This window comes from Entelurus aequoreus, linkage group LG09 (genome assembly GCF_033978785.1).
Source record: "Entelurus aequoreus isolate RoL-2023_Sb linkage group LG09, RoL_Eaeq_v1.1, whole genome shotgun sequence".
Taxonomy (NCBI): domain Eukaryota; kingdom Metazoa; phylum Chordata; class Actinopteri; order Syngnathiformes; family Syngnathidae; genus Entelurus; species Entelurus aequoreus.
Genome location: NC_084739.1, coordinates 46,108,706 through 46,130,997, shown reverse-complemented (window position 1 = coordinate 46,130,997; position 22,292 = coordinate 46,108,706). Strand labels below are relative to the sequence as shown.

The following is a 22,292-nucleotide window of genomic DNA, read 5'->3' as shown; positions in this document are numbered from 1 at the left end:
TTCCGGTGGAAAACGTCTTTGGATGATGACGTATGCGCGTGACGTAACCAGTGAAACAGCAGTATCGAATACAATACAAAATAGCTCTGTTTTCATCTCATAATTCCACAGTATTCTGGACATCTGTGTTGGTGAATCTTTTGCAATTTGTTTAATGAACAATGAAGACTGCAAAGAAGAAAGTTGTAGGTGGGATCGGTGTATTAGCGGCGGACTACAGCAACACAACCAGGAAGACTTTGACTCGGATGATCGGGTGAAGTCCTTCGTCCTTCCGTCGATCGCTGGAACGCAGGTGAGCACGGGTGTTGATGAGCAGATGAGGGCTGGCTGGCGTACGTGGAGTGCTTATGTTTTTATCATAGCTCTGTGAGGTCCCGTTACTAAGTAAGCTTCAATGGCGTCGTTAGCAACAGCATTTTTAAGCTTCGCCAAGCTGGAAAGCATTAACCGTGTATTTACATGTCCCTGGTTTAATAGTATAGTTGATCTTCTGTCTAGCCTTCCAGTCAGGGATTTATTTATTTAGTTTCTATATGCAGTTAAGCACGATGCTATCACGTTAGCTCCGTAGCTAAGTTAACTTTAATGGCGTCGTTAGCAACAGCATTTTTAAGCTTCGCCAAGCTGGAAAGCATTAACCATGTAGTTACATGTCCACGGTTTAATAGTATTGTTGATCTTCTATCTATCCTTCCAGTCAGGGATTTATTTATTTTGTTTCTATATGCAGTTAAGCCCGATGCTATCACGTTAGCGCCGTAGCTGAAGTGTTTCGACGATGTATTGTCGTGGAGATAAAAGTCACTGTGAATGTCCATTTCGCGTTCTCGACTCTCATTTTCAAGAGGATATAGTATCCGAGGTGGTTTAAAATACAAATCCGTGATCCACAATAGAAAAAGGAGAGAGTGTGGAATCCAATGAACCAGCTTGTACCTAAGTTACGGTCAGAGCGAAAAAAGATATGTCTTGCACTGCATTCTAGTCCTTCACTCTAACGTTCCTCATCCACGAATCGTTCATCCTCGCTCAAATTAATGGGGTAATCGCCGCTTTCTCTGTCCGAATCTCTTTCGCTGCTGGTGTAAACAATAGGACAATATGAGCAGTCCTTCCTCCGGTGTCTTCACGCTACTTCCGGTAGGGGCAAGGCTTTTTTTTATCAGTGACCAAAAGTTGCGAACTTTATCGTTGTTGTTCTATACTAAATCCTTTCAGCAAAATTATGGCAATATCGCAAAATGATCAAGTATGACACAGAATGGATCTGCTATCCCCGTTTAAATAAAAAAAATCATTTCAGTAGGCCTTTAAATAAACACAAGTTCAACAAGAAACTCTAAGGATGTGTAAATTAGAATTGTTGTGTGTGGCAAACGTAGGTGAGTTAAGTTTATATTTCCATTTAGGTTGTAAATATGTACTTTTAAAGCCCCTACAAAAGGAGGTATCTCTAATTCATAAATAATCACAAGCCAACTCTTCTTCACAACCACAATTTTTTATTCATATTGTGTGCATTGATTTCAAAATGTGGCTTACACAATATAGTAAAGTCCAATAAATATGGTGAAGGTGAATCATGGAATAATCATATTGGTTAAGTGAGCCAGATACAACCGATTCCAAGAAGTCAACAATCAGATGTATTCCTTAATGTGATCAAAACCAATATTCATAATTAATAGGACTATAATGCACTCACTAGTAAATATCAAAATTCAATAGATAAATTATGTTACATAAATGATGGTAAATAATATTTTTGCAGACACCATTACAAAAGAGGCACTTAATAGTATCGGTTCAACATACATATTCACGTATATAAGTATTACATACATAAGTTGAGGTTTAGCCCATGTGATCACATATTTCACCTGAACAGTTGTCACCAACAGGAAGAACAGTGAAGAATTTGCATTCAATATTGCTTCCTCACAAACATCTGTCAAATAATATTTTCATGTTTTAACCTTCTGCTAAGGCCAACTTGTCACAGAAAAACGAACTCCTGAGGGTGACAAAATTACTCAATAGAAAGAAGTCAAGTCAAAGTAAAAAACTAAAATAAACACAGGAGGTTTGCACCATTAACTACCGTCTGCTTACAACAATGTCGTGATTGATGTTTCTCCCCCAAAGATTGTCTCATTCCATGGCTAATAATGAGTTGATTTCCCACCACAAAGAGCCTCCAGGAATTTGCAATGTTGCAATTACGCCAATTCACGCAAATGTACCCATTTTGTGAGGTCTCGCTACTTTGTCCGAACCTCGTAAGATTCTCTGCACGTTTTAGTTAATAGACATAATTTTTGCCAATTAAATTTGTCCCTGAGTAGCGTGCGGATGCGTTCCAATCAAACCAATCAAATGTGACCCCACATCCACTGTTATGTTAATTATGTACGCAAACCAGGAAGAACAATAAAAATAACATCTTAGACCAGGGGTTCCCAAAGTGGGGCCCACGGGCCAAATTTGGCCCGTTGAGACATTTTGTTTGGCCCACTAATTGGTGATTTCCCAAATATAATACATATTTATACTGGCAAAAAAGTATGGGCAAAATGAGACAAAAGAAAAAGGTACTATGCTAACAATAACATGCTTACAGTTATTTAGTGAAATACCAAAATATCAACTAAGAAATACCATTTAAATTAGCTAAAACAAGCTAAAATGCTAATGTTAGCAAGCTAAAATGGTAACTGTGACATGCACAAAGTACTAAAATATACAAACCCCGTTTCCATATGAGTTGGGAAATTGTGTTAGATGTAAATATAAACGGAATACAATGATTTGCAAATCCCTTTCAACCCATATTCAATTGAATGCACTACAAATACAAGATAATTGATGTTCAAACTCATGAACTTTTTTTTTTTTTTGCAAATAATAATTAACTTAGAATTTCATGACTGCAACACGTGCCAAAGTAGTTGGGAAAGGGCATGTTCACCACTGTGTTACATGGCCTTTCCTTTTAACAACACTCAGTAAACGTTTGGGAACTGAGGAGACACATTTTTTAAGCTTCTCAGATGGAATTCTTTCCCATTCTTGCTTGATGTACAGCTTAAGTTGTTCAACAGTCGGGGGGTCTCCGTTGTGGTATTTTAGGCTTCATAATGCGCCACACATTTTCAATGGGAGACAGGTCTGGACTACAGGCAGGCCAGTCTAGTACCCGCACTCTTTTACTATGAAGCCAGGTTGATGTAACATGTGGCTTGGCATTGTCTTGCTGAAATAAGCAGGGGCGTCCATGGTAACGTTGCTTGGATGGCAACAGATGTTGCTCCAAAACCTGTATGTACCTTTCAGCATTAATGGCGCCTTCACAGATGTGTAAGTTACCCATGTATTGGGCACTCATACACCCCCATACCATCACAGATGCTGGCTTTTCAACTTTGCGCCTATAACAATCCGGATGGTTCTTTTCCTCTTTGGTCCGGAGGACACGACGTCCACAGTTTCCAAAAACAATTTGAAATGTAGAGTGAAACGTCAAATATCATCTTAGATGAGCTCAGGCCCAGCGAAGCCGACGGCGTTTCTGGGTGTTGTTAATAAATGGTTTTCGCCTTGCATAGGAGAGTTTTAACTTGCACTTACAGATGTAGCGACCAACTGTAGTTACTGACAGTGGGTTTCTGAAGTGTTCCTGAGCCCATGTGGTGATATCCTTTACACACTGATGTCGCTTGTTGATGCAGTACAGCCTGAGGGATCGAAGGTCACGGGCTTAGCTGCTTACGTGCAGTGATTTCTCCAGATTCTCTGAACCCTTTGATGATATTACAGACCGTAGATGGTGAAATCCCTAAATTCCTTGCAATAGCTGGTTGAGAAAGGTTTTTCTTAAACTGTTCAACAATTTGCTCACGCATTTGTTGACAAAGTGGTGACCCTCGCCCCATTCTTGTTGGTGAATGACTGAGCATTTCATGGAATCTACTTTCATACCCAATCATGGCACCCACCTGTTCCCAATTTGCCTGTTCACCTGTGGGATGTTCCAAATAAGTGTTTGATGAGCATTCCTCAACTTTATCAGTATTTATTGCCATCTTTCCCAACTTCTTTGTCACACGTTGCTGGCATCAAATTCTAAAGTTAATGATTATTTGCCAAAAAAAAAATGCTTATCAGTTTGAACATCAAATATGTTGTCTTTGTAGCATATTCAACTGAATATGGGTTGGAAATGATTTGCAAATCATTGTATTCCGTTTATATTTACATCTAACACAATTTCCCAACTCATATGGAAACGAGGTTTGTATTACCTGAAAAATGTGTTTAAAATGCTACAGTAGCATTCATCAACTACCAAAATATGACTGAGGTGTGTGTAAACCTACAAAATGTGTAAAAAAAGAAGCTTGCATATTAGCAATGGCATGCTAACAGGGATCATACGTCAAGTAAGTGCAACATTATTATATTAAAATGACACGGGCTGTTTAAAATAGAGCTGTGGGCTATACTTTGGACACCCCTTAGTCTAAACACTTTACTCGCGGTGCTGCTGTACCTTTAAAATGCCATGTTTGGCCCGCAGACTAATGCCGCAGTTTCACTTTGGCCCTTGGAGGCAAACAGTTTGGGCACCTTTGCCTTACTTAGACCCTCTTCAAGTTCCGGTATACAGCGCTAAGCATTCCGGGTAATGTATTATAGAAACTTCTAGCAACACTTCCTCCTCCTTACTTCCTTGTTTATACAGACAGATGTGGATGTGTCTCTTAGTCAACACAGATCACCGCACTCAACAATTCCCAAAGAATATCAACGTTAGCGAGGATACACTTTGTGTAACACTTTGTGTAACATACATGAACGTTTTCCACTGTAAAACATGCACAGAATGTCTTCAACTTGACCAAGAGAGAACGTGCTTATACTGCCCTCTAGTGTTGAGTGTAAGTTAGGTTGTGTTTCTTTCTGTGCTAATGTAGAGTGAAACGTCAAATATTTGTTTTCCAAACTCTGCACATATTTGAGTGTAAATAAGGTCTATTTTGTTAGATCTGTTGAAATATGGTGCTTTTTTTGGAAAGAAAACACATTTCATAAAATCACAAGCTGATGCAATTAACGTTTTTTTTTTTAACAAAAATAAGCCTAAAATCGTTGCTACTTTTTCCGCTGCAAAATTGGTAATTTTAGGCCACAACAGTCCCAATAAAACATTGTGAAATCTTGGAGGGATCGGCCAGGCAGGCAAACAGCAAATTATGCACACAGGTGGAACTCACATATGAGGATATCATCCTTTCATTTCTGCATTTCAACTTCAAATGTGAAACTAATATGTGATACAAACTCATTACATACAAAGTGAGATGTGTCAAACCTTTGTTATCATTTTGATGATCGTGGTTTACAGTTTTGAAATCCCAAAATGTTTTACCATTTTTAATTCAATGTTTTTATAGGCTGTAATCATCAAAGTGATATCAAAAGAAGTCCTGAAATATTTGGAGTTGCATGTTAAGAGCCCACAACATACATTAGTTTCACCTTGTAAATCTAACTGCTGGTATAAACCAACCTTTGCACAAGATTCAGATCGTCTGAAATGTCAGCTGTAGGTGTAGGAATGTGGTTTCACCGGCCACGCTGGGCAACAACCTCCTGGGGACACACAAATATGGACACACCACTCTGCATCTACAATTTCAGATAGAAGAAGCCTTTTGGATGAAAGGTGACACGCCTCGATTGAACCCTTTCGGATGACAGAGAATCTACAAAAAATAGATACAATTCAAGAAAATGCGTTTCACTCATTTTGAATATTCTCATTCATAAGGTGATTGAATCGATCGCAAGTGGACCGCACAGGATTCAAAGTATTTAATGGCCACAGGAGGGGACATGCCCAGGCAAGGATGGTTTCACTCCATTGTGGTGCAAAACAACAGGTGTTAAGAAACAATGACGTGAGACCTCTGCCAGCACAACAGCAGTGAGGATGGAGTCACGTGTATTAGCTTTTCATTCAGTTGCAACAATGGCCGAGGGGAACTGATCAAATATCTGCTTGAATGAGAGGCAAAATGTTTTTAAGACAATGTGAACAGTCCAGTAGCGTCCGATTCAATGCCCTGAAAACTCTGACATGAGGAGTCTAACTCTTAATAAATAAACAATGTTTGAGTTTTAGAGCATTTTCATTCAAATATCCTCACAGTAGTATTAAAAAAATCACATTTGTGGGCTCCTAGTTCACATACAACTACAATTTGAAAACTACCTAGCGTACTTGTGAATACAATACTTCAAAAGGTACATTTAATTCAGTGTATGTATCATCAACACTAATTCTAATTTCACTATATTTGTATATACAGCCAAGCCCAAAATCAACCATTTGAAGTAACGTTACCGCGCTTTTTAAAGGAAGACATAGATTGTCAAAAAAGTGCAGCACATCTCACATCACCTGCCTCGGACCTGGCATAAAGTTTTCAGTGCAAAAGGCTTTCAGGTGACAAGCAGCCATTCTTTCAGGAATCTGGTTGTTCCAACAGCATTTGAACAGAACAGCTCTGCTCGTCACCCGAAAACATCCAGCTCTACCTTACGGTAGAAGTATTCGGATCACACCGATTAAAAAAAGGGAAACAAAAAAGTAGGTTGTGAAAACTTGGAGAATAAAAGTAGTTATAGAGTGAATGTCATGTCCCTAAGCTGGTTATAAGTAAGTGAGGTTTACCTAACGTTCTAGCGCACAGCTAAGCTAATTGGCATCCATTACACAATTATTTACTTAATATTGTTTCATACACTTCACAACAATTAGAAATTTAATAAGTTTATGTTGAGTTGATATTTAACGGAATAGATAACTATAAAATACAGCGATATCTTTAACTAGTCAAATAGTACTATTACATGTTGTACTTTAACAGTCATTTATAATAATATTAATACTTCACACACTAAAATGTTATTAGTAACATATTTATACAGCCTTTAATTAGATATAGTGTGCTAACAATGTTTTGATTGCAGGTCCGTACAATAAAGACACATTTTGCAGATACAGTGGAACCTCGTTTTGGTATGCGAACATTTCTGCCAAACTTTTTGCATCGGTTTTCATATACCATCGTGGTTATCGTACGTACAAAGTAGTCCATGGAATCCCACAAGTTAGTGACTCAGGCTTTGTGCTTTTTTAATTGACTACAACCGCAAATTAATCCACTGTGGGGCCAAAGAAAGTTGTGAGTGAGAACACTGATGAAAAAGGTGAGAACCATTTTTGGATTCAATAAAGAACACTTGGTAAACCCCCACTGTCAATAAAGGCAGAAGTGATGTTAAATGTTCATTTATCAAATTTCATTTGAAGTTTATATGTATTTCATATTTTGTGGGTGGGTGGGGGTCAGGAACCAGTCAATTGGATTTACATTATTGTTTTGGTTTTCATATGATTCTGTCTTTGTTAGACTTTTTGAAACAGATTACTAACAAAAAATGTGGTACTAGGTTTGTGCAATATAGATGATATATATTTGACAACCACAAGTAAACAAACGCGTCCTCAACGCAATGTTGAGTCCTCGTTAGCGGGTAACGTTTCTCTACAGTGCGACTGACTAATCCTCGCCCTCATGCCGGCAAATAAACTACATTTATTGCAAGTACCATTGGATAATTATTTTTTTTTTACAATCACAAAATGTTTTTTTTTCGTTTTTGTTATTTACAAAATTAGTAAATACGTCCCCGGATATACGAAGGCTTTAGGGGCAGAACCAAATAAATTAAATAGCAGCCAAATGTAGTTTTTGCTTAAGTTCTTTTCACTATTGACTATATTGTGCTTCAAATATTGTATGTTATACAAGGGAATAAGGAAATAATGTAATTGATATTGTTACAAGGCCATTCTGTGTTTTGCCTGATTATAATTGTGATCAAAAATGTACCGGTAATCAATCAATGATTTGAAGTATGGGCCAATTCTGCCTCTTTAACTACTTGGTATCGGATCAATGACAAATTTGTAAATACAACCGGAAATTATGTTACAGCATACGTCAACAGACAAATTCGCCTTCTATAACCTGTTTTTTGATTGGTAATATTATAATTTATATGCCAAATAAGATATTGTAAAACACATCGCTATCTCAGGAGGCTGCAACATACAGCTGAAACTCAAAACATTTTAATATACGGCAAAGGTTTGTTTTTACTAGCAATTAGATTTACAAGGTGAAACTATTATATGACAGAGGCTCATAACATCTTATGAAAACCTTGACTTGAAAATCTCAGAAAATTTGAAGTTTTCAAAAAGTGTAAGCCATGATCATCAAAATTATAACACATACAAGCTTGACATTCTCACTTTGCATGTAATAAGTTTACATCACATATTAGTTTCACATTTAAAGTTAAATTGCTGTAATGAATCAACTTTCGTTTCGTTGAGTTTCCCATGTATGTCGTGATATTTTGGGCCGTATCGCTCATCCCTACGAGGTATCACTGTATAAATGTTAGCAGACCTACGTTAGGGGACCTGTTTGCGATTACAGAAAATTAGCCTGCTTTTGTGTATTTGGCATGTGCATAATTCCCGAAAATTTCAAATCAAACCATGGAGGCATTGCAGAGATAATTATAAAACAATCTTGCCTTCCTTCATATTTCCTGCAAATGAGTCATTTTAAATTTGCTCTGTCCTGTAACGTCAGCAGTTATCTTCAATATGTGGTCGAAATGTACCCCAAGAGGCCGTTGTAGTTCGACATTGTAGTCAATAAGTTCCTTCTTTTCTTCTATCCTCTTGTTGTGGGCGGACTGGCACATGCATCCTCCCCTGTTGCCATTTGTAATACAAACTAGCGTATAGTTCAAACTTATATTTGTCAGTAGACTCGTTATGGAAGCGCTCAAAACTACAAATGGGCCTCCCAGAAAGTTTTGTTTCTATGAAAAACTCACATTTATTGTTCTATACAGCAGACGTGTGCTATAGATAGTGGTAAGTAGCACAATGTATTGTCATTTAACTAGTTAAAAAAGTACTTAAATAACGTTAAGTGATAGTCATTGTTATGACAATCTGCTCCTTTGTCGCTGTTTTACTGAGTTTGAAAAGTAAAAATAGAACATATTTACAGTATCTAATCCCTGGTAGCCACCATGTCTCGACTTTGTATGAATTAATCCTCAGCATGACAGGCCTCTGGTTTATAAATGCACCTCAAAATCAATAAGCATAAGGCAATCTTCAGTCATGTGTTCAGATGTAATGGGTTAACATACTTTGGGAATTGAGTCTATAGTAGTCTTATCCCAGCTAGCATCATCAGCAAATAGAGGTTTATTATAAGCCCTTAAGATATCCTTCTAGAACTAAAAAAATCTATATTTGTCCATGGCATTAAATTGATATCTTATTTTACTTTCTCATGGGGTTTTACAAACCTAAACAAAATGTTTCACTCCCTACATAGGAACAACCTCAGTGTAATTATTTCCTTCTGCCATCATAATAAGTGTCCCCTGCAGGCTATCCACGCTGGAGCCCACTCCAGTGTATCTGTTCAGCCCCTCTACCGACACATCACGGCATACTATGGCATCGTGGGAAGACACAAGTGACCCGCTACATGCAGAGGTAGAGATGAAGCTCATCTCCCCCCTTCTCTGTGGTTCTGGTGTGGGAGCAGGTGCTCGGATCCCACTGCTCCCAGCCCCCACACTAGCACCATCATCCCCACCTTTAAACCTGGATCTCTTAGGTGGAGGACCCCAGAGGAAGGCGTGAGCAGGCCTGTAGTGCTGGCGGGCGTAGCGCAGCAGGCGTCTACGGGTGGCCGGCAGGCGAATGGTGTATACAAAGTATTCCAGGATGCTGTGTTGCATGTTGGGAAGGGTGTTGTGATGCAGTGACTCCTCCAGGAACAAGCGAACCAGTGGAGCTTTGAAGGCCTCATACCCGAGTTCGCCGAGGGACTTCAGGATGCGAGTGATGCGCAGGTAGTTGTGCTGGGACCTTCACACAAAGACACACACATTTCCATCATTTCATTTTAATTTATTCTACATTCTACTATACATTTATTTAATTGTGTTGCAACAAACACATTTGCTGCTGCCTGTTTGCCATCTCTCATAAACACATTATAATGGGACTGTCTGAAAAAGTAACTGTACGGTAGATGACATTGGAACTTTAAAGATACCACATGCGCACCTGGGGCCCGATTTGTTAAGCGAGTGTACGCACAAGAAACCAGCATATGCCCTTTTTCACAACGAAGTTGAAATAAGATGTGTAAAGAGTGGGCTGAACGTGGAAATGTGGCTCACGTAGGCACATTTCTACATGCTGTGGATATTTTGGCGACACACAGAGGTGGTTGTTTGGGCTTTACCAACATTAGAATGTAAAAATATCAAGGCAAGGACACAAATGTCACTTTTTTGCCAATGCATTTATTGCTTCATATTCATACTCGTGGGGATGTCTATTAATTTATCCAGGCGAACATTGATTGCTGTCACAATGTGTTCCTGTGACTCCAGCACAGATTGGCCGGCAGGGCGGACAGCAGCGGCCAGTGATTGCGGCACATCAACGGTACAAGAGACGGTGCAAGAAGGGCCCGACTTTGTGTCACATACGGCTACTACGGCAAGTAGCTCTCCTTGTTGTAAATACTTGAGTAATCAAACAAGAGTCACAGAGTCTTTCACATCCTTTTTGATATGCAGGCATGTTCAAATTTAAAAGGTTTCAAACCAAATATTACACAATTTTTACATGCATCTCTAAGCTGGCCGTGAGCAGGCTATTGTATGAACACCTGGCCACCACAGTCCTGTGCTCTCTCGTAGTAGTTGTGTTTTTCTTTGTTTCTTGCATTGAACAAAAGCAGTCTACCAAGTAAAAGTCCTTGTGTGTTAAACTACTTGGCCAATAAAGCTGATTCCGATTTTGTTGTAAGTTAGTCACCAACATGTGCGCCCACTTCTTCTTAAGTTTTACGTATCATTCCAGCGACAATCTTTTCCAACAGGGTGAGCACTACTTTATCTCCACTCCTCTCACCTGTTTTGGTTATTTGTCAAGAGTGTGAAACTGACTGTTGATATTTTAAAGCATCGGAAGTAAAATCGAGTGCAGTAAGGTATCTATGTACAGATGCACCATTGATTCTCTGTCAACATTCTTCAAATGGTCTAGCGTGGCATCAACTATATCCACACAAACGTGCACTATCTCCTGCAGGCAGCATTAATCAATAGAACGCTGGTGTTGAAACAGGAGTTAAGAACATCCTATTGAATACATTAAGAGCAACTGATTGATTATTAATTGAAAAATTATCCATCAATAGCAAAGACCCTGTCAACTAATCAGCAATAAAGGCATTTGTGGATATCTTATTTTGATATGTAGTGTAACTCAGGACACAAGATTAAGAATGACTGACCGACCTAGCATCTTAAAATGAGGAAAAAGGGTCAATAGAAAGAAATGTATAAATATCCACCCCATGACACAACAAACAAAGTGGGCCTGATCTACTAAAGGTTTGAGTGCATTAAAACACATGCAAACTTGATAGCACACGCAAGCACATCTATTAAGCTTGTGTGCAGAGGACTGCATCTCTTAAATGAGCAAAAGAAGGAGGGCAATCTATTTAGCGAGTCAGTCATCAAGTACTGTATCTCCTACTCCCAGTATTGTGGGTGTTCTGATAATCAGTTTCTTACACATTAAATGTGTTATGACTAGGGATGTGCTAATCAATTGGCCACACAACAGTATCGGACAATTTTCTTGAAAAGTATGTATCCTGCTGATTAATGCTTTTCAATGCCGATTGGATTTATTTTTAGTTCCCTGGCTAAAAAGTTACAGTAGCAGCCAATGTGGAGCCACTCTACTCATAATAATAGCTTATTTGGGGCAGCGTGGCTCAGGTTGTAGAGCGGCTGTGCCAGTAACTTGAGGGTTCCAGGTTTGATTCCAGCTTCTACCATTCTAGTCATTGTCCTTAGGAAAGACGCTTTACCCACTTTGCTCCCAGTTCCCCCTATGCTGGTTTAAATGTAGCTTCAAAATGTAGGCAATAAGTTTCACAATGTAAAGCGCCTTGAGTCTCCAGAGAAAAAGCGCTATATGAATATAATTCACTTTACATTTCAAACGTACACGCAGTTACAATACTTTAAATATTTATAGTATTCTTGTTACAAAATGTCTGAGTAGGAAGAAGCAGAGCTTATTTAATCCTACCCCTTTTCCATGTCATAGCAATTACTAACACATTTGTTCACGTCCTGTTCTCAATTTGTTCTTCCTGTTCTCAATTTAAATCTATAAATGATAAATATTACATTTCTCATTAGAAAGTAAATAGTTAAATAAAAACAAGTTTAAAAAAGTTTTAGATCGAGCCAGACTGAAGTGAAATGTTTAACAATTTTACCACCCAAGGACCAACAACATTAAAAACATTTGAGAGCAGTGGAGTCGGAACTATGCCCGCATACAGTATGTGGGTATTATCTTGCCCATTAAAACATGAACATCCTGTAGGCTGACAGGAGGGAATGAAGACCATGAGCACACAGCGGCTGATGTAGCGTGTTTTATCATTTCATCAGCTCCATTATTATTTATTTAAAATGGAGACTATGCACCTCTAATTTTGTGGCTTTCCACAAACGTTCCACTTTCCGACAGCTTCTCCTAAATATGAAAATCGCTTTATTTATGCATGGACAAAGTTTTTTTTATGAGATACTAGAGCAGGGCCATTTAACTACACAATGAAGAGGGCAGCACTTTCCCGAGCCCAAGGGCCCAGGGGCCGGACATCCAAATTTGGATGTGTCGGTTTCTTCACTTTGGAAGTAGTTCTTGCCATCGTGAACGACTGATTAAATACAATAAAATAGTGGTTGCTTCTTTTAACATTTTCATGTCCTCCCACCCCTTCATTTTTAAATTGTCAGAAGTCAGTTGTTTTGAAAATAATAATGTATATATTTAATATATATAATTTAACAGGATTTATGAAAGTTACGGCAACTATAGTCACTGTGTGTTTTGAGTGTAGACTTGAAGCTTTGGCAGCTGTTCATTGAGATAACAATGATAGGTTTGTGCGTGAAGGTGGGGTCCTCCTCCCCGTCTGTTTTATCAATGTTTCAGTAGATGGACATAAGGATGACCTGCTATCAAAGCGCTACTATCCAAAGGCTGAAGATGACGGTGTGTTTACAGCGAATTAATTTTATGATCCATGGAGTCTGCAATATCAACAATGTATAAAAGCGCTCAGTGATTATGAACAGACAAAATAGTTTTGATCAATGCTTTTAAAAATAGCGATAATGTTTAATCCACCTGTTTTAAAAAAAATAAAATTTACCACATTATTTTTAATTGTCTGTCACTACATTGTAAGAAAATTGATAGTTTGCATCTTTGTGTAATTATAGTTTACAAGTTTAATATACATATTGTGAATTTAAGTTGCATCATAAGTGTGTTTTTTTATTACATTTCTGAAATGTAACCATTCTTAGTGGTTAAGCAACATTACTGTAGGTTTCTTCTTGCGATCATTGAACTGTATAATTAATCATGCTCAAGTGACAATACACTGTGAAAATGTACACTTATGTATCATCTAGGAGTACTTTTTAAACTGTGAGTCGTAGGCACAAGTATACAATGCATAATGTTATTGCCAGTGTTGGGTTAGTTACTGAAAACCAGTAACTAATTACAGTTACTAGTTACTTTATTTCAAAAGTAACTCAGTTACTAACTCAGTTACTTACACCAAAAAGTAATGCGTTACTCTGAAAAGTAACTATTTACTTTTATTTTTTTTATTTTTTATTTTTAAAAGCTCCCATTAATGCCCTTTTAGCCTTCATTTCAGTACTGTTATTGCACTGGAGAATAATACAATGTGTTGATCAACTTGACATGCATTTGCATCACTGAACTCTGCTAAGCAATGTAGTCTACATACAACACACAAAGACAAAGATATGTTTCAAAGGGCCAATTTATTTCAGGCCAGAACAAATTGACAACACTATTTTAAATAGCTGCAACATAACATACATAAGTAACAAACAGCATAATAACATCCATCCATCCATCCATTTTCTACCGCTTGTCCCTTTTGGGGTCGCGGGGGGTCGCTGGAGCCTATCTCAGCTACAATCGGGCGGAAGGCGGGCCAACATAGCTGTAAACCTGGCTTCACCTAAGGAAGGCACACGTGACATACACAAAGCCTAACCAGGCAGATTTTAATTGTTGTTTTGGGCAGTAGACGGGATCTTTGATCCAAGACACAACTTACATTTATCTAAAATGTTCTTTTCTTTGTGCTCGACAAAAGAAAAGAAGTGAGAATATTTCATACTTGCCAACCCTCCCGAATTTCAGTGCCTCTCCCCGGGACAACCATTCTCCCGAATTTCTCCCGATTTCCAGCAGGACTGAAGGCACGCCCCCTCCAGGTTGGTGCGGACCTGAGTGAGGACAGCCTGTCGTCACGTCCGCTTGGCCAACCAAAAAGTAACCACAGAACACTATAGTGTTCTGTGGTTACTTTTTGATTGGCCAACGGTTTACGTTGTATTGCGCACCCCCCTTCCCTTCCCTTCCCCTCCCCACTTTGTAACGCGTTAGTCCCAACACTGGTTATTGCACAGCTTTCGATCCCGGACTTTCTTATTCCATACACATATCTTACTCACAGTTTCAACTTTATTCTCCTTTAATTTGTGTTTGACTGAAAGTAAATGTATTACACATACATATAAGATAATATATTTGTTGTAATGAAAAAACAAGAAATTTATCAGGGAAAATGGCCAAAAACGGACGCATTCTGGGTATGCAGTGGCAACCAATCCAACTTTGTTTATAAAGAGCTTGCATACAAAAATGAGAGTCAGGCTCCGAGGCTTAACTTTAACTCAGAGTTTATTACGAACATGCAAACCGTTACAATGCGATCATACACATAGTTCTCATATTTCCATTTTCTCATGGCAATTACAAACACATTTGTTCACTTTCTGTTCACAATTTGTAACACAATTTAAATATATGAATACTAAATACCGGGTACAACAATTATCTTTAAAAAAAAAAAGAAGCGTTATGTAAGTTGTGATTCACACAATGAGACGACTAAGATTAATTCATTTTCAATAGGGTTCAAAATGTGGATCATATTCTTCTTCCTTGTACTTTGTAAACACTTTGTGACAGCTATTGTAACTGACCCGTTGCATTCTGGGAAAACTGTCACATATAATAGTATTGTATTTATCAACCTTTAAAAAATGCCTGACATCTCAACCTTAAAAATAAATGTAATGTGTCAGCTAGAAGGCTCTAAGTGGTTTGTTTTATCCCATGCTTTCTTTTAGCTTTAATGTGTGGACTATACAGCTTTCAATAATAATATTTATGAGTGATTTCTACTACTTCTTGTAGGAACACCGATAATTCAACAACCTCTCCATATATTGGGAAATATTTCTAATAATAAATAATTCAGATTGTGTTATGTTTGTACTATTGATAAAGTCCTGGGATATGTCCTCTAAATGTTATAAAGCAGTCACTACAAGGCAGCTTTAAGCCCCTTATAACAACATATCTATGTGTACATGCAAGGTTTATTTGAGGGTAATCAACAATTTGAGGTTCATAACTGGATACCCTAACAATATATTTATGATAGTAAAACATACAGTACAGTCACGATCAAAAGTTTACATACACTTGTAAAGTACATAATGTCATGGCTGTCTTGAGTTTCCAATACTTTCTACAACTCTTATTTTTTTGTGATAGAGTGATTGGAGCACATACTTGTTGGTCACAAATTTTTTTTATGAAGTTTGGTTCTTTTATGAATTTATTATGAGTCTACTGAAAATGTGACCAAATTCTGCTGGGTCAAAAGTATACATACAGCAATATTAATATTTGGTTACATGTCCCTTGGCAAGTTTCACTGCAATAAGGCGCTTTTGGTAGCCATCCACAAGCTTCTGGCAAGCTTCTGGTTGAATTTTTGACCATACCTCTTGACAAAATTGACCACGGAACTTTCCTCCAGAAGGTCTTATCTTTGTCCATGTGGAACACCATGCCCACATTCAAGCATGGTGGTGGTAGTATTATGTTCTGGGCCTGTTTTGCTGCCAATGGAACTGGTGCTTTAAATGGGACAATGAAAAAGGAGGATTACCTCCAAATTCTTAAGGACAACCTAAAATCATTAGCCCGGAGGTTGGGTCTTGGGCAAAGTTGGGTGTTCCAACAGGACAGTGACCCCAAACACACGTCAAAAGTGGTGAAGGAATAGCTAAATCAGGCTAGAATTAAGGTTTTAGAATGGCCTTCCCAACGTGTGGACAATGCTGAAGAAACAAGTCCATGTCAGAAAACCAACAAATTTAGCTGAACAGCACCAATTTTGTCAAGAGGAGTGGTCAAAAATTAAACCAGAAGCTTGCCATAAGCTTGTGGATGGCTACCAAAAGCGCCTTATTGCAGTGAAATTCACATGTAACCAAATATTAACATTGCTGTATGTATACTTTTGACCCAACAGATTTGGTCACATTTTCTGTAGACCCATAATAAATTCATAAAAGAACCAAACTTCATGAATGTTTTTTGTGACAAACAAGCATTTGCTCCAATCACTCTATCACAAAAAAATAAGAGTTGTAGAAATTATTGGAAACTCAAGACAGCCACGACATTATGTTCTTTACAAGTGTATGTAAACTTTTTGATCGCGACTGTACACTTGCAATGTAAATTTAGGTAATGCTTAACAGTACTGGGAGTCAAACTAGCAGTGTACTTAGCTATCTTTGTGTACATTTGCAAAGTATATTTGTATATACAAAATAACATTTTTCCTAGTTAAGTGATTTTTATTACACACGTACACCTTGCACATTTGTACACATCGCGGATAAGTTATGTACTTTTATTTTTTACTACTGCAAGCAAATGTACTTTGTCCTTCTTTCAGTTACTATTTTCAGTATCTTCATGGTTTTACTTTTTATGGAAAACAACAATATTACAAACTATATTTGCAGCTTTCTCGCGGCGGCAAGTGACGGCAGCAGGGCGGCGAGGGAGAGGCCAGGCTGGCGGCTAACGGCTAGCGGCTGGCAGCAGCGGGACCATCTCGCGGAGACGAGACCGGCAGGTGACCGCGGCGAGGCCCGGGAGAGGAGAGAGGCTGGAGCGAGGCTTGCCAGGCCGGACGGGACCCCATCGGTGGGAAGGCGAAAGTGCCGTGACGCGTCTCGGCAATTTGGGTTGTGAGTTTTAGCCAGTAAAGAAACCGAACTGAAATTAAGAAGAAAACCAAGTGAATTAAGAAAATGAGTGCGAAACACAAGAAATTCGAGGAAGACTTGGAGGAGATCAGGAAATCGCTTAACTCCCTGTCGGAGGATGTAAGGACAGTGGCCAAACAGCAAGACACACTCATGGAGTTGTTGACCAAAATCAAAATGCTGAAAAACATCATCAAGGAAAAAGACAAGAAAATTGTTGACCTAGAAGCAAGAATTGACGAAATTGAACAGTACACCAGAATGGACGATTTAATTATAAGTGGACTAGAAACCAAACATCGCACATATGCAAGAGTGGCCGGGACTCGCAGCAGGGACGCTGACAAGGACGCCGAAGCCCCGGCAGACGAACTTGTGACACTTGAACGGCAAGTAATTAACTTTTTTTCCAGTAAGAACATGACTCTTGAAAGTGGCAGCATTTCAGCGTGCCATACTATCCCCAGGAAGGACAGCAGAACCAACCCAGCCATTGTGATCCGGTTTGAAAATCGGAAACACAAGACGGAGTTACTACGGCAGGGAAGGAAGCTGAAGGGAACTGGGGTTTACATCAATGAACATCTTACCAAGAAGAACGCTGACATTGCAAGACAAGCACGCATCCTCAGAAAAGAAAACAAGATACAAGCAACATGGACACGGAACTGCAAAATCATGATTCGGCTAAATGGACCATATGAAGAAGCCAAAGTTGTCATGATCCGAGAGCTCCGCGACTTGGATCAATATAGATGAGACCTGCTAGACTTATGACTGACACGGCTCATCCTTGGCTGGAGACGGGGAAGGCTACGCAGCGAGAAGGTGAGACAACTGAGAATCAAAAGTTTCTAAGAGCTGAATACATGGACTATAAACTGTATGACTTTGAAAATGATGTTGACCCAGAAAACCATCTGTTCAACTCAATCAATGCTACATGTGACTACTAAACCGAGGAACAATTCAATGACAATGTTAGTTTAGATAATACATTTTATTTAATACATTTCAACTGTAGAAGCTTATATGCAAATTTCTCAAAGATTGACGAATACCTGAAGACTCTAAATGGCAAATTCAAAATAATAGCACTTTCTGAAACATGGATCGATAAAGACAGAGGTATCGATTTCTCCATTGACGGGTATGAGTTGTATCACTGTAGTAGAAGAAACAAGAAGGGAGGAGGTGTGGCCCTGTTTGTTGACTGTGAATTGAAATGTAGACCTGTGGAATGTATGACAGTGGTAATTGATGATTTATTTGAATGTGTAACTGTAGAGGTAGAAATAGAAAAGAAGAGAAATGTTATTGTTACGTGTATATATAGGACACCTGGGTCTAAAGTAGAAGCATTTAATGATAGTTTGGAAGAATTATTGTGTAAGGTGAAGGAAAAGAAAACATTTGTCATGTGTGGCGACTATAACATAGACCTGCTAAGCTCACCCAGAAATAAATCAACAAGAGACTTCTTGGATGTGGTATATAGTAGAGGGCTTTATCCATTGGTCACCAAACCCAGTAGAATAACGACAAATTGTGCAACGTTAATTGATCACATCTTTATAAATGACATAAAAAATAATATAAAAAGTGGACTAGTAATTAATGATATAAGTGACCACTTACCTGTGTTTCTTACTTATGACTGTCCAATTGATAAAAAGAGGGAGAAAAAAACTCATAGATATGTAAGGAAAAGAACTGAAGAGGCAATAAATAGGTTTAGGAAGGACTTATTTGAAACAGACTGGGGGAGAAGCAAATGCTGCATATGAGGCTTTTCTTAATATATATTTATCATTGTATGAAAAGCATTGTCCGAATGTATGGAAACAAAGAGACAGCTACAATAAAAAGCCTTGGATTATAAAGGGACTACAGAATGCTTGTAAAAAGAAAAACAAACTTTATAGAGATTTCATAAAAGTAAGAACAAAGGATGCTGAAACGAAATATAAGGTTTACAAAAACAAACTGATAACAATATATGAGACAAGCAAAAAGAGAATATTATAATAATTTACTAGAAAAAAATAAAAACAATATCAAAGGAACTTGGAATATTCTGAACAAGGTAATAGGAAAAACATCTGGGCCTACAAACCCACCAAGCCATTTTATCAATGAGGATAATAAGATGATAACAAATATGAATGAAGTGGCAAACGGATTCAATTCTTTTTTTGTGAATGTTGGACCCAAATTGGCAGAGAGTATTGGAGAACATAAAGATATACAGAGTGGATGGAGAGGGGGAAGCAAAGTGCTACAGTCCATGCTTCTAGGAGATGTTAGTGAAAATGAAATTGTATCGGTGGTAACAAAACTGAAAAATAAGACATCAACAGACAATGATGGTATAGACATGATAATTGTAAAAAAGACTATTGACTGTATCATCAAACCTCTTTGTTATATTTTTAATATTTCTTTTCAAACAGGGACCTTTCCAAATAAAATGAAGGTAGTAAAGGTAATTCCACTCTTTAAAACGGGAGACCAGTGTCACTACTGTCACAATTTTCTAAAATAATTGAAAAAAGATTGGTAAAAAAATTAGATAGTTTTATTGAAAAGAACATGCTGTTGAGTGAGAGCCAGTATGGATTCCGGACCAATAGATCCACTGCTTCAGCTGTAACGAATATAATTGAGGATATAGCAACAGCAACTGATAATAAGAAACACACTATAGGGGTATTTATCGATCTTAAAAAAGCATTTGATACTATAGATCATTCTATATTATTGTCCAAGTTGTATTCATTTGGTGTGAGAGGAGTAGTTTTAGACTGGCTAAGAAGTTATTTAGATAATAGACAAAGAGTTTGTGGATTTTATGGGTAATACATCTGAACAAATGAGGATTGAATGTGGAATTCCACAAGGTTCGGTTTTGGGACCAAAATTGTTTATTTTATATATTAATGATATATGTGAGGTATCAAAGTTATTGAAATTTGTATTATTTGCGGACGACACCAACTTTTATAGTTCGGGACACGACTTAAAAGCATTATCAAAAATTATTGAACAGGAAATGATTAAACTTAAGAGATGGTTTGATGCCAATAAATTATCATTAAATGTAGAAAAAACAAAGTTCATGATTTTTTGTAAGAGGAAAAGGGAGGAAACGATCAAATTGTCAATAAATGGAATTGATATTGAAAGGGTTTCTGAACTTAGATTTTTAGGAGTGATACTAGATGACGGTCTGACATGGAAATCTCATATTGCACATGTACGGAAAAAGATGTCTAAGAGTATTTTTATATTAAATAAGGTAAAATATGTGTTAGATTATAGGGAAATGCGCATATTGTATTGTGCACTTATATTGCCATGTATCAGCTACTGTGTGGAAGTGTGGGGGAACACATATAAGAGTAACATAAAGGCATTGTACACGGTAGCAGAGGGGTTAGTGCGTCTGCCTCACAATACGAAGGTCCTGAGTAGTCGTGAGTTCAATCCCGGCCTCGGGATCTTTCTGTGTGGAGTTTGCATGTCCTCCCCGTGACTGCGTGGGTTCCCTCCGGGTACTCCGGCTTCCTCCCACCTCCAAAGACATGCACTGGGGATAGGTTGATTGGAAACACTAAGTTGGCCCTAGTGTGTGAATGTGAGTGTGAATGTTGTCTGTCTATCTGTGTTGGCCCTGCGATGAGGTGGCGACTTGTCCAGGGTGTACCCCGCCTTCCGCCCGATTGTAGCTGAGATAGGCTCCAGCGCCCCCCGCGACCCCGAAGGGAATAAGCGGTAGAAAATGGATGGATGGATGGATGGATAAAGGCATTGTATCAACTACAGAAAAGAGCTATAAGGATTATTCATAAAGTAGATTACTTAGAACACACTAACATATTATTCATTCATTCAGGTTTATTGAAATTACAGGAGCTAGTAAAGTTACAGACATTATGTGTCATGTTTAAGGCTAAAAGCAAAACATTACCAGCAAATTTACAAAAAATGTTTGTCATCACTTCTGAGAATGAAGAGCATAGAAGAAAAGGTCATTTCCAACATCAGTATTCAAGGACAACTTTAAAACAAATGTGTATATCAGTGGTGGGGGTTAAACTATGGAATTCTAAAAGATTGTAAAAATATATTCCAATTGAAAAAAATATATAAAGACAGAACAATAAAATCATATGGACAGCCATAAGTGTTTACATTTTGCCTTATATTTATTAATTTACTTGTTTTTTGCCTGGTTTTGTATTTGTTTTGTATCATCCCGTGAGGTGTATATTACTTCTTTTGTTTTTTTGTTCGGTTTGTACTTCATGAAGTTTTGCACTTGTGTTTTTTTTGTTTTGTTTTGTTTTGTTTTCGTTATATTTGGATGTAATTGTTGGTTCACATATCATTAAGTAAGACTATGTATTATGTGAAGGGGGCAGGAAAATATAAGATTTTTCTTCATCCTGCTCCTTCTCAGGCATTGGTGTGTAACGGTGTAACTGAATAATTGTGTTATAATTGTCTATCAAAGATGCACATCAATGAAGGAGATAAATAAAAATGAATGTACGTACACTTACACAGTTCAAGACGTTTCTAATTTTAGATCGCACGCAAATTTATTTTACAATGTTTAGGTTTTTATTCTTATTCTTAGGTATCAATATGCTATATGCCTAAGACCTGAGTGTTTCCAACATTTCCTCATGAATAAATAAATAATTTTAAGGCATTTTACGCATAATCATTACGGTAAAGGTTCCTATTTTAACCACTACAAACTATTTACAGTATCTACCTACCTGTATGAATCAGGAAGCCTTTTAAAAGCGTAATCAACAAGAAAATAAGATTTTCTTTGCTACATTGTCCTATTTTAAACACTACAA

General features: G+C 37.8%; 1 protein-coding gene and 1 long non-coding RNA gene across 4 annotated transcripts in view; one reads left to right on the top strand and one right to left on the bottom strand.

The window, feature by feature from the left end:
- LOC133657480 (uncharacterized) overlaps positions 1-10,947 on the top strand; it is a 21,372-nt gene extending 10,425 nt beyond the window's left edge. Inside the window, exons 2-4 of the long non-coding RNA XR_009827274.1 lie at positions 9,559-9,667; positions 9,792-10,029; positions 10,579-10,947. This is a non-coding gene — a long non-coding RNA (uncharacterized LOC133657480). The remainder of the gene's footprint in view (positions 1-9,558; positions 9,668-9,791; positions 10,030-10,578) is intronic.
- ogfrl1 (opioid growth factor receptor-like 1) overlaps positions 4,250-22,292 on the bottom strand; it is a 50,761-nt gene continuing 32,718 nt past the window's right edge. For 2 of the 3 annotated variants that reach the window (XM_062058842.1, XM_062058841.1), the window contains one exon: positions 4,250-10,045. In XM_062058842.1, the coding sequence (XP_061914826.1) occupies positions 9,496-10,045 (550 nt within the window). In that variant the 3' untranslated portion in view covers positions 4,250-9,495. The remainder of the gene's footprint in view (positions 10,046-22,292) is intronic. The other variant, XM_062058843.1, reaches the window with a different exon arrangement.